At 39.8% G+C, this 16,794-nt stretch overlaps 1 protein-coding gene across 9 annotated transcripts in view; it reads right to left on the bottom strand.

Annotated features, from left to right (window-relative positions):
• Positions 1-15,109, bottom strand: part of RALGPS1 (Ral GEF with PH domain and SH3 binding motif 1) — a 74,509-nt gene extending 59,400 nt beyond the window's left edge. For 6 of the 9 annotated variants that reach the window (XR_014949243.1, XR_014949241.1, XR_014949242.1 and 3 more), the window contains exons 1-10: positions 14,934-15,109; positions 12,563-12,679; positions 8,485-8,672; positions 6,587-6,709; positions 5,860-5,967; positions 5,410-5,460; positions 2,396-2,479; positions 1,816-1,905; positions 1,608-1,700; positions 1,126-1,252 (exon numbers count right to left, since the gene is read on the bottom strand). Coding sequence is in view for 6 of the 9 variants with exons in the window: in XM_085556436.1 (XP_085412562.1) it covers positions 1,126-1,252; positions 1,608-1,700; positions 1,816-1,905; positions 2,396-2,479; positions 5,410-5,460; positions 5,860-5,967; positions 6,587-6,643 (610 nt within the window). In the remaining 3 variants the exon portion in view is untranslated. Of the gene's footprint in view, positions 1-1,125; positions 1,253-1,607; positions 1,701-1,815; positions 1,906-2,395; positions 2,480-5,409; positions 5,461-5,859; positions 5,968-6,586; positions 6,710-8,484; positions 8,673-9,295; positions 9,457-12,562; positions 12,680-14,933 lie in introns of all 9 variants that reach the window. The other 3 variants (XM_085556433.1, XM_085556434.1, XM_085556435.1) reach the window with 3 other exon arrangements.
• Between the last annotated feature and the right edge of the window lie 1,685 nt (positions 15,110-16,794).

Here is a 16,794-nt window from a genome sequence, read left to right as displayed (position 1 = left end):
TGTCAATAAAGGCACAATCTTAGCATTACAATAAACAGTTCATGCTTGCTACTCTGTGATTGCTACTAAACTTTGAGGTACCTGAATGTCAGAAATTATTAAGTAGAGCACAAAAAGCTTCCTGAAGTAACTGTATAAAATATAACCTGCACTTCTACCTTGAATTTCGCAGGCAGTACACTTCGTGTGCACCCTCTTCCCCTAAAAAAAGGATACAGGACTGAAACGCTGCCCAGGCAAGTTGTCAAGGATGCCAAGTGGCATCTGTACAAGGCATGATCAAGTAATCCAAGGACTCTTCCTTTTGGAAGAGAGGTAATTGAAGATCTACAGTGAAGGCAACAGATAATGACTGAAGTCCATAATGTCAGGAGTAGCCTCAAGCTGTGTAAGGAACAAGGTAGGGTTTATCTAGTGAAGGTAAAAATTACCATGTTCAATTCAAGCAAAAGAATGTGGTACTGGACAGAGTTGAAGAAATCCTGCCAGCCAGGTGTTGTGCATGCAAGGTTATGTGTATTTAAAGCAAGAGTGAAAGTGTTCACAGAAGATAAGGCTACTGAGGCATTAGGGGTAAACAATACAGATAGCAATTCTGGCCCAGGAAGGCTAAGCAGAATTCTTGAGGTCTTGCTATCCAGTGTCACCAATTTAAAAACTTTTATTCTTTTTAGCTGCAGTTTAGCATCTGACTAAATCACTAATAAAGCCAGAAAGCAATTAATTATATTGGACTGTTTTGATTAACAATAACCTTTGTGCAGAAATATTTCCAGGTGAAATACTGACCAAAAAAACCAATTCATCAAATGGCTACTCTGTGTTTATCACAAAAGAAAAGGAGACAATATCAAGACGGGAAAGCATTTTAACTGTAGGTCTCCCTTTTAATACATTTTAGCATTGAATTACACATATATTTATTCAGCACCTGAGAGAAAAACTCCTTCCAAAAGTATGTAAACATATGTATAGCCCAAAAATCTCAACCTGACCTAATTTTTCCAAATATGAAATAGAGTGAACCATTCTTCTACACAGAGGGTTCTTCAGGTGCACAACATGGTACATTAGCACTCGTCTGTCAATGAGCTACAGATAAATAAGGTAATTGTTCACACTCACCTAAATATGGAATTGTAGGAACCATTTTTAAGCTTCTGATGTACTCTCGTGTCCTTTTATAATTATCTTCCTTAGATAGTAAATAGTCTAACTTCTCAAAGGTGGTCTTGTCTTTCCGATTCAAAAGCTACAGAGAAAACGAAGATCATAAAATTTTCAAAGACAAATCCACACAAAACTAACAATCAGTAACTTGATGAATTGCCCAGAGTAAAGGACAGCAGTCCAGTTAAGATCAAATTTCTCATCATCATCCAAAGCAGCACAACGCTTGAAAACATGCTACCTGTTAAAAAAAGGCCATTTAGTGTAGGTCTTAAGTTATGAAAAAACATGACCACTATTTCTGACTAATTTGTCAGTGGTTCTCATATTGCTAAAAACATAAGAGTATCTTCCTCCAGAGTTTACAATATGACAAATTCCAAAGAACCTCAGAATTCAAACAAGACAGAAAGGACAAGGTTCAAGGCAACACTTACAGCCCAAGTTTTGGTCAACCTGAAGATAGGTGCGCTTTGCAGTGCTGACACCACAGACATAAGAGAATGAAGATTGTTCAGTTCTAGAAGCTTCTGAAAAAAGGGAATAATAGCTTTTAGCACACTGGAAAGGGCTCACAGGAGTAGTGCAGAAACAAACACAAAAGAATTAAGGTTTTGAATGGTAGTGTAAGAAATCTGCACTTACTTTAGCTATCTTCACAAAGTGGCTCAATATTTCTGCCCTTATTTTTAAGGTCTGTGCTGTTAATATTTCTCGTACAACCCAAAAACTGACCTATAAAGTAAACATATACAACTTTAATTTATTATAAAAAAATGGACTTATTAGTCTATTAGATGAAATATTTGGAAACACTGGCAATGTTCCAGAAAGAAAACAGGCTAAGGAAAGAAAATATTTCTGATTCCATGAATTCACATCTGTATCACTGCAATTGCCCTGAAGCATTACCAGCATAAGAAGTAGAGAAGCGAGACAACAACAAAGTAACTGAATGAGCACCCAGAAACCCAGAAAAATATAAAAAAATTGCTAATGTTGCACCATAGCAAAACAAATCAGGAACTAATAATTAGGAACAAATGGTCTAGAGGAACAATATGAAAATGTGGACAAACCAATTGAAAACAGGAGTTGCAATTTAAAAATCTTAATCCCTGTTTGGAAAAATAGGTTTTAATTCACGTGAGTAGTTCTGTTTAACTTTATACTCAAAGACAACTGTCAAACAGTACCTGTTCATGACAGTAATCAAATTATATACCTGGTTAAACCTCCTAGTAAAGGCAACAATGTTTGGAGCGAGGGTGTGTTTTTCTTTCTTATTCCATCCACAGCTGGCTAGTTCCTAGGAAACACATTTAAAAATTGCCTTAAAAACAGAAATGAGGTCTTCATAACACTAACTCTAAATCACTCTTCTGTTTTTAGAACCACAAATCTCCATTTCATTCAAAATGTTGTTCAACTTTCCAAATTTACAATACTAATTTTAGACACCTTCATATGAAAAGGCAGAGTCAGCCAAAGAGAATTCTGCCTCTGTAAAGCACTTTGTAATGCTGATACATGGAACGCACTCTAGAGATCTGCACATGCCTGTGTGAGCAGCAGGAAAAGCACTTCCAGCTCCAAACACATTTTGAATTCCCATCTCCAGGACTTTAAACTTCTGCAGATAAAAATGACAATTTGCATCTGTCAGGACACATGAACAGTCCATGTCTGGTCTTATGATACTAGAAATCACGTTTATGTGGGAAAAAAATCTCAGACACTCTACTAGGGACAGCAAAACTTACCTTTGTCAGAAAAGTGGAAGAGATCAGTAACCTAATCAGTTGCAAGAGGGCTAGTGAGTAACAATGGAAAATCCCGTGCATGGCAAAATTATCTGACTAGGTTTAAATTCAGACTGAATAATAAGGTTGATACAAGTGAGTGATTCAAAATGCTCCTGCTGATTTTTTTATAGTGCTACAATATAACTGTGTTTGAGAATTACACGTCATCTCTTTTTTTTTTCTGGCATGGAGGGATGCTGGCAGTTTCCTCAATGTGCACAGTCACAGCAAACATTGCCATCAAGTGCAAAACACTGAAATTTGTGGAGATTGTAATTCCAGGACTTGGGAAAAAATCTAAATAAAGTCAGATAAAAATCTAAAATGTAAGCATAATTATTTGTGCTGGAGAACAAAGAATTATTAACTAGACATTCTCTTTCTAAACTCTGCAAAGTAAAATGCAGACGTGTTTTATAGTAATAGCTGTTGAAAAGCAGGAAAAAGCCTCAGCAAATACCATACTTAAAGGATGTTTGTGTGTTTGAGATAAGACTTAGCAACCAAACTTAAAATCTTAGGCATGTTCATCTATGCATAAGGTCATGTTAAAATAATAAAACCTTAAACTTCAACTAGAAAATGTTTACTTTCTTAGTCTACTAACTAATAGCAAGGGGCAGTTTCATGACAAATACACAGACTATTTCTTGCTTTAAAACCTAGTCCTACAGTTGGCAGAATTTCAGGATAGAAACAGTTGCTTAGTTTTGACAAACTATATTGACAGTTCCAATAAAATGAAAATCAGGAAGCACAATTAACAACTAATACTTCATGGTAACTGCTACATATTCAAAGAATTACATTCTAGCAGAAGGTGAAAATACAATAGTTTTCCTTCTGATCACTCCTCAGTGGGTTACATCTATTTGCCAGAGTAGCACTTCAGGAAATCTCATTTCCAAAAGGCAAAACGAAGCAATTACAAAGGAAAAGAAGAACAGCAAATCAATTGTTTTGGGATATTTTTTGCTATAAAATAGTATGGCACAGTTTTCATAGCAACTAAAGTAAATGCAAAATTCGCTTTAAAAATGAACATCTATAGTTTTATATATATTATTTTTTAGTTAATTCATCTCCTCAGAGTATGACTACCTCTGCTTTTGGCAAAGGTAGTTAGAATAAAAAACCCTCTCTGTTTTGTTCTGATATTTGTCTAAATAAAACTTCCTCATGGAAAAGTATCTATGTATCAATTTGTACATATTGAAAATTTTTTGCTAGCAGATTTTTCTATGGGCATTGCTCATTTCTTATTGCATTATTTGTTTGCCATTTTCTTCCCCACAGGAAAGAAATGTCTCCCCAACTGCCTGGAGGACACATGTAATTTCAGAAGCATGAAAGCATTTTCAGCTATAAAACTGTCTTGGTGTTCTTAATACATTTTAGCACTGAAAAAAAGTCATTATCTGACAGGTAGGACAGACAACAGATAGACCAATTTTTTATTTCCTTCCTATATTTTCTCAAAATAGAAGCCTGCTAATCTCTCTGAACTACTGTAATAAATGATGACTTGTTTTGTTAGTGACCTAATTAGGTGGCCAGAGCTTCCACTCAAAACCTTCTAAACCTGACTGCCCCTACTGATGTCAGACATTCAGTTCTGCTGACATTATGGGAAGGCATGGGCAGCCCTTTATACAATCAGGATACTCCAACCTTAGGACAAGAAGATAACAGCCCACAATGGATACATGTTCTTATATTAAAAACACCTGAAGCAGGAGACACATGATTATTGTACCTTTTGCAGTAAATGAATTTATCATATTTTTATGCAATTCTGTCATATTCTGACAATTACTTTTATTATTCATTTCTCAAGTTCTTATTACTAATTTTCAAATGTCTATGTTAACCTTGACTGCTTTTCCTCAACAGGCCTTGAGTTTCCTTCTGTGTCTTTCTTAAAAAGTTAAAATCTTAAAAGACAATAATACACTAATGTTTAAGGGTTTGGGCTGATCTAAACACAGCATTTATTATTCTGAATCTTAAAAATGACTGTACAAATTAAGAAGCTTATAAAGCAGTTGATGCAGTCTAACACTTTATGGCCAGAGATTATGGCCAGAGGCAGCAGTCAAACGTCTGAAATCAGACATGAATTGAAAAACAGCTGCAGAAGGGAGAATAGAGAATTTTTACCCTTGATGAACTTATCCTGAAGAAACACTCCACTCAAAGGTAGACAAGAAGACATCCAGAAAAGCACAGTTATCCCCTTTGGCAACAGATGACAAACCAAAGTAACTCATGCTGGATTACAGATTCAGAGTACTAAGAGGGAATATACCTAGAAAAACATTAGTGCAGTGCAAGAAGATGAGCATCTTTGAACAAAAAAAGGCATCTTTGAGTTCCCACATTTCCTCAGGCACTGAATTGCCAAGATGTAAACAGATGGTTTAAGAAAACCTACCTCAGGCTGTATAGCTTTAAATACTGGCATATCCATCAATGTTATCTGGCTCTGCAATGAAGACAGAATTATCATGTAATATATAGAGCTAACAATGACATACTTCTATCTGCTCTTCAGTAACTAGAAACCATATACATATTCCCCACTAACCAGAACTAACCTATGCTAGGATCTCCTAAAAGACTTTAAAAAATGCAAATTACTTTATACAGTAAAACAAATATGCTGTGTGAGTTCAGTACTAAATGATTAAATCCCAATACAGGCTTATTTTATTGAAGTTGATAAAATCAGAAATTTGTGTTTCAAAAATACTGAAGCTTTATTTAAAAGTTGTTTTGGTTTGGTTTGGTTTGGTTTTAAGAAAAAGTATTTAATGTATTTTTTAGTACTCTGTAACCCTAAGTATTATACAAGCTTAAATGCAAAAATAGTATTTATACTTACGGCAAACTCCTCAGGAGTTACTTTCAACACATCAAATACAACTGCATCATAGCTTTTATTGGCATAATCTGAACTTCGCCCTTCCAGAGAATCTGAGCTGCTACTACCCTACAAAGAAAAAATAGTAGGCTTATCTGCAAAATTATTAATTTAATCTCAAAATCAGGAAATAAATGTGTAAAAATACTAAGTAATGACAGGAAAATGTATGAACTTCAAGAAGTTTCAGACACCAAATTTAGTTTTGCACTGTACACAAATGTTTCCAACTTTTTTCTGCAAAAACTACAGCGACATAAAATTCTAGCTCTATGAAATTCTCAGATTAAGTAAGCCATTTTTAAAATCATAGACTAAATGAAAGAGCTGTCACACAAAAGCAGCTGTATATTTCTGGGTTCTATTTCTGTCAGACTCCATTTTGATGGTATATTACACTGCTCTGAACTCACCAATAATCGATGGCTGCTCTAAGTTACAGAGTAACGGGTCAAAGGTGCTATTTAAAACTAAACAAAATAAATAATCATTAACAACAACAATAAAAAAACGTGGCTGTGAACACCAAAAACCATGGAGTGTTCTACAATTACTCCTTGCCATTTTAGTTCTTTTATTTACAAATGGTGTGGTATTTGACTAGTGGTGGAAAGGGCTTCTGTGAAAGCTGAAACAAGACAAAATTTCCATTTTGATACAGGAGCTAATAAAACCCAATGAACTGTACCTCTGGAGTGGCAGAGGTGACCATCACACTGGCCATGAGGTCATTCCTTTTATACATGCTCTCCACAAGGTGTGGGAAGTTTCAGCTTAGCCAGCACTGGTTGAAAAGAGAAAACAGAAATTCCTGCAAAGCAAATTATTTGTGGAATAAATTAAATTTATAAAAAAACCCAAAATGCACACAGAAAATAACCCAGCAATACAAGATATTTCATTTTTCCTACTCAGAGCTTAGGAAGGACTTAGGAAACAAGATTATTTTAGGAGATAGATGCTCTTCTCTTTTTCAAGTACCAACTGTGAAGGAGTACAATTGAATATTGCTAAAGCCATGCCAAGTCCTTACCCCTACTTCCACTCAACTCAAGAAATGCAGGGGGAAAAAAGGATTATTTGTCATTCATGTTGAATTAAGTCTCTCCCAGGCAGGACAAAGTCTCAGAAACTGCAGGCTATCACAAACTGCTTACAGAACTAGCAAGTCAGCTCAAGTTCTGATTCTCTTTAACTGAGCAAACAGCATGATTGTGTCATCACTCCCCACAGTACACATGGATGACCCCATGGCAGGCACTGACACTGATTCCTGTAAATGGACTCTTTCAGCAAAATCTGTAGTTGCTCATATGTGCAGCAAGGGATACTGCCACATCTCCTGCTGCGTCCTCGTGTCCCCACCCACAACACTGATCACACCAACAGAAAAATTCTGAAAAAACAAAACAGCTAAGAATAAAAACAACCTCTTATTTTACTCTCTTTAGAAAGATGAAGTCTTCACTTCTCATTCCTACAATGACAAACAATTCTCCTCAGGATCTCGCATGAAATGAGACACTAATTTTGCTTCAAATAATGCCAAAATCTTCTCTGCTAAACAAGGCAAGCGTCAATTTCTTTTCTATTTTCTCTTGATAAAGTTAACTCATTTTGAGCACTGACAGGCTGCTCAGTATTTCTAGGTCTGGAGTTGCTCTTCTTAAAAGTCCTTACAATCCTGAAGTGGAAAGTAATTCTGTAGATGTAATTTCTTTAACATGTGGCATTTACATTAAGGCCACAAAAATATTCTTGTGTCCTCCATTCCTGCCTTTCTGAATAGCTTCTCCAGGGCATGAGGAATCAATAACGATGTGAAAGGGGAAAGAAAAATCCTATATGTGAATTTGTACCATGCCCAAGTTCCGTTTTACATGAAGTTTTAATGTTCATTTTACCAAAGTGAGACAAAAATGCTTTAATACCTAAACTCAAAAGCACTAATAGACTTTTGCCTTTCAACATTCAGCACGTACATAAATCTTGCAAGGCTAGAAACTTTCATTCTAGACAGGATCAAAATAGATTCCCCTCGCCTTACCTCGTCCCCCAAAATGTTCCAAATATAACACAAGCACTAAAAATGCACTGTTTTTTCCTATGTGCAAAGATTTCTCCAAGATTCACATCTATGAAAAAATGCTTCTCTACACACCCACTTGTTTTGCTACCTTCAAAAAAGTCATAGGAAGCAATTATCCTTTAAGTCAAGTCCACTTGATCATTTGGAGTGTTTCCCCACCTGCAGAAAGCATCACTCTGCACACAAAGTAACACAGGAGCTAATGCTATGCTCACTGTATGAAGAGGCTGTCAGACAACATACGGAAAGATATTAAAAATAATATTCCCCTGCACTTGCCATTATTTCACAGTAAAAAGATTAAAAAGAAATTTCTCAAATCCCAGAAATTATTAAAGGACCAAAATGTTGGCAATAAAACATAAGAAGTCACTCAAAATGACATACAACTTCCTTTCACAGCTTTTGATTCACACAATTTATTTCAACTTGCTCACATTAATTATTAAAATTTTGCATTACACAAACAGTGCTAAAAATCAAAACTAAGGAAACACCTTATCTGTTTGCAGGGAAGGTTCACAGGCACACTGCAGTAGATCTCCTTCATAGGCTGCCAGAAGCAAAGTGGATAAATCAGGATGCAACAGACACCAGAGGTTGTCTGTTCTTCTTTGCCAATTTGACAAACCCATTTAGATATGTAGCACTTTCTGAAGCAAAACTGAAGACAGTGCAAAAACAACTGAAAAAAACCCAAAAATATCACCATCAAAACCAAGCACAGAAGTAAACGTTAGAACCATTATTTTACCAGAATACTGAGCTATATATGCCTCTTACCAGCCCTGACTCAGCCATTCCAGACTCCACAAGTCAACTGGCTTAGCTGATTTCAAAAACCATTTACTTACTACTTTCATTAGTTGATTATGGTTTTCCTAATACCACTGAATCATGAACTGAGAGCTGCAACACGCCTTTAGGAAAAAATACTTCAGCATTCTACCAAAAGATAAATGTTCTTTCTTAAGCTTAAATTAGCTGTACAACTGGTTCAGTGAGAACAATTCAAGTTCACTAGAACCCTACCTGGGCACTGAAACTTGGTTAGAACCAATGGAAGTAACCAGTAGGATTTGTGGTTTTTAATAAATAAATTTAGAAGGACCAGTTCCAGTTGGAAGGGGCATACAATGATCATCTAGTCTCATTGCTTGACCACTTCATGGATGACCAGAAGTTAAAGCATGTTATTAAGGGCATTGTTCAAAGGCTCTTAAACACTGACAGGCATGGGGCACCAACCACATTTCTAGGAAGCCTGCTCCAGTATTTGACCACTCTCTCAGCTAAAGAAATGCTTACTGATGTTTAGTCTGAACCTCCCCTGGTGCAGGTTTGAATCATTCACGTATGTCCCACCCTGGATTCTGGGCAGAAGAGATCACCATTTCCCTCTCCTTGTCCCCGCTCAGGAAGCTGCAGAGAACAACGAGGTTGCTGCTCAGCGCCTCTTTTTCTCCAGACTAGATAAACACAAAATTGTCAGTTGCTCCTCAGAGAATATGCCTTCCAGAATTTGCTATCAGACATCACAACGGTTAATTGGCATTGATCAAGACAATGAAGAATACCTACAAAATCCTGCTTTTTACCTTTAGCAAGACCAACAATATACTACTACAGTCCACTGGCAACACCCAGCCTGAAGACATGTTTACAACACACCATATATTCAGAGCTCATATTCAGTTCTGAACTGTTTTTCATCATTGTATTCATTTTCCTTTTCTTCATTCCTAAACTATTCTTCCAGATGTTCACCACTAGAACATTTCTTTCCTTGATGAATCATGAACAAAGTCATACTCAGATGCTGTGGACATAGAGTACAAACCAAAGTATGTTAGCACAGCTAACTACTGGAAGAAAAAGGTTCTATTACAAAAACAGAATGAAACAATAACAGGGTTATATTTTTTGCCCCTGTGCTTGCAATCAGTCACTGATGTGAAACTTGTATCACCGTCTACATCATGTCCAGCTTCAGCTCTCTTGAGGGCAGGGTGGTGGTTGGGGAGAAGTGCCATCTTTTTGTTGTACTGGTAATAAAGACAAAAAGGCAAATACCATTGCAGTATCTAAATCAATGCACTGCTTGCTCTCCACATCCAGATGCTTACATATCTTCTCCACCCCCTCCATCATTAGGTTTCTTTTACTTCAGTATCATAACTTTATTAAAAAAAAAAAAAAGTACATTCAAAAGGATTTCAAAATTCTTTTGACCCTGCACAATTTAGAAGCAGTTTGTCATTGCAGTGACAGAAAAAACCATCCTGGAAGGATTTGGAGAGGAGAATTTCTTTACTTCTTTCAAAGCAGCAGCTGATGAGTGCTACATGTATACTTGCTAACCTAGAGAAACACAAACCTCAAAAGCACTGAGCAACACCGATGCAAGATCATTTAATTCCTAACAGCATCCTTTCCCAAAAGTACAAACACCACGTGTCTTCATTTTTGCCCCATCCAGTAAGTATCACATCTCAAACCCTATTTCTCATCCCCTCACACATGATTGCTGCAAAGTGGAGGGGAAAAGAACCCTATCTCCTAGAGTAATTATAGAAATTACCCATGTAAACCCAACTTCCTTCAGAAAATAACTATCTGTATGCCACTCTGAGGCCTTTTATGATGTCCACTTCACGTAAAAACACAGGTATGAGACCACACAGTTGAGCTGTGTTAATAGTCATAATGTTTTATATGAAAAATCTCTTAATTTCAAAAAATCCTTTTGAAGTAATAAAACAATAGATCTCGGTGGACATTTGGACAACATGAAAAATTTTTAGAGCATTTGAAAGCTTGGATTTAAATAATAATTGCCTACTAAGTTTATTAATAACAAAGCAATTAGGCTACAGAAGATTAGTCATAGAAATGTGATGGCTTTTTAAAGATCTTCCAAAGCAAACACTTGTGTATTTTCAGTGTCCATTTCACCAGGAAATCCTTAATATATTTCACTGTGCTTTAGGCAACAGTACCACCTACAGATAAAATACACTATGAACGATTTAACAGTTTCATGCACATCCTTTTCTGAGAAACTTATTATATTTAATGAATATAGTAACTTCTTACTATATTCATTTTATATATAATGAAAACATAACAGAAATAAAATGGGGCTGTGGATTAATTCAGCTGACCATAAACTGAAATCACTCAAGTAAATAACTACTATTCCTCAGTAACATGCATTGTCCCTGAGTAAATAGGCTGAAAAAAACTGAATCTTGCATCATTTCCCAATAGCTACCAATGGATCAAGTCTAAGTCAGGAAAAAGTACATTCAAAGTTGACTTCCCTTTCTAAAATTCTCTCAACTCTCCTACTTCCACCCTTCCAGTGCATGAACTCAAATGAGTTCAACTATGAGCAGAGAAGCAGCTGCTGTGATGAGTTCAAGAAACAACTTCAGAATCCAAGTCCTAAACTCTTGGTTTTTATGAATACGTAACTGATATGAATTACATCTAACAGTATATTAAAAACAACACCTAATGCACAGGTCATGCATTTATGACATGCTTTACTTGATTTGTCACATGTTACACTAGACTGCCCTTGGTCCCTTTGTTGTCACTAAGCTGCCCTACAACAATTAAAATACCAACTTTTCAAACTAACTTTCATAGAGCAACCTGGATACAAAGACATACATGGCAATCACTATACCAAAAAGGTAAGCTAACATTCTATAAGTGGAATAAAAATAAGGATGTCTTATTTTTCAAAATAATAATGAATTTAATGTCTCAGTTTTCCTAGTTTGAGAGCTGTATGCAAAATTTCATAACAAAAGGCTGTCAAAAAGTATTTCAAATCTCGCACAATCTTCAGTTGCTAAAACCATGAAGGAGTAGGAAGCTGACAATGCTGTCCAATGCTATTCTTCTGAATATGCCTCACGTCTTTATATATCCATTGATTACAAAGCTCACTCTAATAACCATTTATTATATTTACAAATGTACTCTTAAGTGTTTTCTTCTCTCCATTCTTCTATCTGCAACATTACTTACTGCATCAGGAAGTAATAGTATGATCAAAATTGTTTGTATAAGCTAAAAAAAGTACAATAAATTGAATTCTACTAAGTAAAGATAGTAGACAGATCTCCATCTGACTACCTAAACAAATTAAGAAATACAGTGCGGGTTTCTAATCATTAGAAACCATTTGAAGAACTTTGCATAGACTGGAATTTTATCTGTGTCTCAAAATCTTTACATCAAGGTTCCATATCAAGACAGAACTGCAGTGCTCTCTCCAGCAGAAGTCCTCCTTCAGAAGTCACTACCCTTCAAGCAAGTCTGCAAACTTCAATATCTTAGACGATCAAGGGAAGTTTTACTTTAATGGAAGCCTCATGAAAGGAAAAAATCTTCAGTTACAGGAAAAGAAAGATATATCTGCAAATTATAGTAAAATACTACAACAACTCAAGTTCTCTAAACTTGAGTTGAAGAGAATTGACAGACACTTCTGTAATCTCTGATTATCAAATGTAGGTGAAAATGTGAAAGCTGTAACTTTAAATACAATTGCATACTTACGATGGAATAAGACAGCTGTGCTCTCAACCCATTTTGCTGCACACCTCCATTAGTTTGTTGCTGGGTCTAGCTCTGGCTTTTCAGTAGTTTTATCTCTTGCTTAAAAGCATAACATTCCTGTAAATACCAGGAAACAGGATTATGGTGACATTTATTTTACAAGTCAATTCTTCTCAAACTATGCACTCCTCACCTGAAACATGTACTGTGGTATTTTTATTCTTACCTCTCCCTCACAACTTTCATTGTTAGTTCCCCGTTCTAGTTTCATTGGTATGTGATAAATTCCCAAACTCAAAAGAAGTACATATACATCACAGAGAGAAGAGCAATGTACTCTATGTTTCATAACTAAATATACTCCAAATATGTGCTTGTAACTCTCCTTCACTCTGTCAATCAACACAAGGTCCAAGCGAACCCACATTATTTATTGGCTTCACTCACTTCTTTCAAGGTGCTTTATGAATTGTAAATGCTACTCATCCTCACACCATCTTCTTCAAGGTTTAACTAAACAAAGCAAAATGGACACAATTCCAAATACAATAATTCTTTTATCTCTGTATCAGCAAATAAAGCCATTGATGTTACAGCAAACATCAACAGCTACAAACCTGAGGAAAATACTGCTTAGGTAACTCATTTTGGTGATATTTACATTACACATAACTCTTCCCTTTTCTCCTCTTCTGCTTTATACCATCTTTAATAAAACCTAATGTTTAATAAAGGTACACATCAAGCGAGAAGAAATTCTCAAAGACAGCTTATTTTATATAGACTGACATGAAAATCTCATTAAAGCCCATGTTACTTTGATAAAGGTAAAAAAATCACTGCAGGTCAATTGGTGTTACAACTGTGCCTCTATTACAGTCTTTATTTTTGTTCTATCACTAGGGAACCTCTCCCTTAAAAAAGTCCGTCTTCTAGACTATAACTATATGCAATTCCTACAGCATCAAATCAAGCTATCTTTTGCCAGAAAAGCAGTGTTCTTTTGACACACCCAAAACTCATCCAATAGACAATCTCTGCATGAGTAAATGATCCCAGTTCATAGAATAATCAAAACAGCAAATTAAAAATGGGTTAGCATCTACTTAAGTATTTCAATCCAATTACAGACATGATGCCTGTTGTCTGCCCTGCATCACATGGCATTTTATTTAAGTGCAAACCTTGTAATTACTATGCACCTGAACTTCTAGATGTCTTCACTAAAATAAGGCAAATAAACTGAAAAACAAATAAAATAACTTGGTTTGAAAGTGTTTTGTAATAATTTTTCTTCCAACTCGTGCTACATCATGCAGGATGGGCAACATACGGAAAATGAACAAACAAATGTGTGTAGTTCTGCCCTTTACAGCAGCTTCCCGTTCTTCTCAGGCAGGAAGAATATCTACCAGGCATAGCACGAATGGTGAACAAGAGAAGAAATATCTGACTATCAAAGCTAGACATAAAAGACAGACTGCAACATTCATAAATAATGTTTCTGAGGCAAGGAATGTTCTTCTCTATTTCAGAGACACCAACGCATTTCAATTTTTTCAATAATTGGTGTGACAAGAACACATATGCTCTATTTTGTAGGGTTCAGAACAACAAACCACAGACAAAAGGCACGATGTGCTTCTATAACCAAGAATTTCAACATCCATTCCTCCATCATGCCAAAGCCCCAGGCTGACATGAGGCTGCAGAAGCTAGACCAAAAACTATCTGAAGTGATTTGAAATCAGATCGCAGTCAAGGCTCTCAACAAGCCCCGCACGGTTTCATCCACATGATACGCAAATAGTTTTCGAATTTATGCCTAAGGACACAGGAGAACGCAGCCAACTCCAGGTGGCTTCCACCTGTTCCCCCCAGACCCCGCATCCGTACCAAGGCTGCTCCTGCTGTCCGCCCGGGCTCAGCTGCAGCACCGGCTGCCCGTGCCCGCCGCACGCACCGGGCCGCTGCCGGAGCCCCGCGGGCGGGCGGGGCCGTGCGCCCGCCGGCCCCGCGCCGGAGCGACATCTCCCGGCGGGGAGGGCGCGGGGCCCTCTCCGGGAGAGGCCGCGGGGCTGACCGGGCGCTCCGGAGCGGGGAGGCGACGCCCGGCCCCGCCGGAGCCCAGCCCGCCGCCCGCGCACCTGCCCCGGGCAGGAGGCGCCCGGAGCCGCCGCGGCCAACCGGGAGCCGCCGGCCTGCCGCAAGCGGCGCCGCCGGAGCGAGAGCGCCCGGCCGGGCCTGTCGCCGCAGAGCTCCGCCCGCAACACGCGCCCGGAGCGGGGACGGCAGACGGCGAAGGGACGAGGCGCTACGGCGGCCTGTCCCGCCTTTCCTGCCGGGCACGCGGGGCTCGTCCGCCGCTCACCTGTTCGGGACTCGGTGCCCCCAACGACGCCCCCGGCCCTCTCGGCGAGAGGGACGCGCCCTCAGCGCCCCGGGGACGAGGCCCGGCCCGGCAGGGACTGCGGGGCGGGGCGGGGGAGCGCGGACTGACGCGCGCGCCAGCCAACCGCCTCCCCGCGCGGGAGCGCGCACCAATGGCCCGGGCGGGGCGGGAGCGCGCGAGCGCAGGTGCTGCGGCGCCGTCCTTGGCCGCGCCCGTCCCGCCCGCGCCCCCTGGCGGCCGCAGCGCGGCTGCGCACGCGGCTCCGAGCGGGCGGCGGGAGCGCGGGGTCGGGGGCGAGCCCGGGGTCGGGGGCGAGCCCGGGGGTCGGGGGCGAGCCCGGGGTCGGGGGCGAGCCCGGGGGTCGGGGGCGAGCCCGGGGGTCGGGGGAGAGCCCGGGGTCGGGGGCGAGCCCGGGGGTCGGGGGCGAGCCCGGGGGTCGGGGGCGAGCCCGGGGGTCGGGGGCGAGCCCGGGGTCGGGGGCGAGCCCGGGGGTCGGGGGAGAGCCCGGGGGTCGGGGTCGAGGCCGGGGGTCGGGGGAGAGCCCGGGGGTCCAGGCAGGGCTCCCGAACCGCCGGGCAGGTTATGAGATTCTGACAGAAATACCAAGCTGATGCTTAAAATACTGTAAAATGGTGGTGTTCACTGCCCAGGTAGGTCTCATGCAGCACAGCCGGGCAGCCTCTGAAAAAGGGTATAACCACTGCTCTGCTAACGATGGAATCACCCAGCACCTGCTCCTCATGAAGGTGTCATAAGGAGGACTGGGAACTCTTTTGTTCCTATTTTAGGCTTCTGCTATGTACAGCGCCTTAAATGACCCCTACAAAACATATTTTTAAAATCAGCCAGCACCCTCTGGTGGAAAAAAATGCATGGACACGTAATGTTACTTTAGACAATGTCATCAGCCATATAATTTCCCTAAATTTTAATGAAATGTTTCTGTCTATAATTCAACTGACTTTTGACATAGTACTCAATTAAATTTTTTCCTAAACCGATGCACAATACAAATGTACTATGCTATTTCATATAGCTCTTGAAATGTATCATCCATGTGATTTGGCTTCATTTTCTCTGCACAATTATTGCTGGAGAAGTATAAATTCTGTATACCATGTTCATTGGCTATTCTACCTTCCCCTCAACTTGTTTTCACGAAGTTTGCATTACGAAAAGTTAAGCAATGGGGTCTGTGTCTGCATGTACACAAAGATCGGGTGAACAGACCTGGTTCTTTTTAACCTAAACCAATTTTTTTTCTTAGCCATCTTAACAAAGCTTTTTCACAAAATGTTTGTCTTCTGTATACTGCTTTGCTGAAAGTGGTATTTCATAGTACTTTTTAAACAAGTATTCAATCTCTGGGTCCGTTTTCCCCTTGATGGTGAATTCGGATGTGCCAGCTAGGATGAGAAAAATTCAGGTATTTCAGAACACTCATAGAATCAGAATGATTTGCTTTGGAAGGGACTTAAAAGCTCATCTCATTCCACCTCCCTGCCATGGCCAGAGACACCTTCCACTGGACCAGGTTGCTCTAAGCTTGGTCCAGCCTGGCCTTGGACACTACAGAATGGGGCAGCCACAGCTGCTCTGGGCACCCTGTGCCAGGGCCTTGCCAGCCTCACAGGGAACAATTCCTTCCCACTATCCCAACTAAGTAACCTTCCCACTATCCCTCTGGCAGTGGGAAGCACTCCAGGCCCTTGTCCGAAGTCCCTCCCCAGCTCTTCTGGGGCCCCTTTAGGTGCTGGAAGGGGCTCTGGGGTCTCCCCAGAGCCTTCTCCAGGTAAGCACCCCCAGCTCTCCCAACCTGGCTCCACAGCAGAGATGCTCC

This window comes from Lonchura striata, chromosome 17 (assembly GCF_050655825.1).
Source record: "Lonchura striata isolate lonStrDom1 chromosome 17, ASM5065582v1, whole genome shotgun sequence".
NCBI classification, from domain to species: Eukaryota; Metazoa; Chordata; class Aves; order Passeriformes; family Estrildidae; genus Lonchura; species Lonchura striata.
The sequence above is the reverse complement of the archived record's forward strand: the minus strand, read 5'-3'. Positions and strand labels throughout refer to the sequence as shown.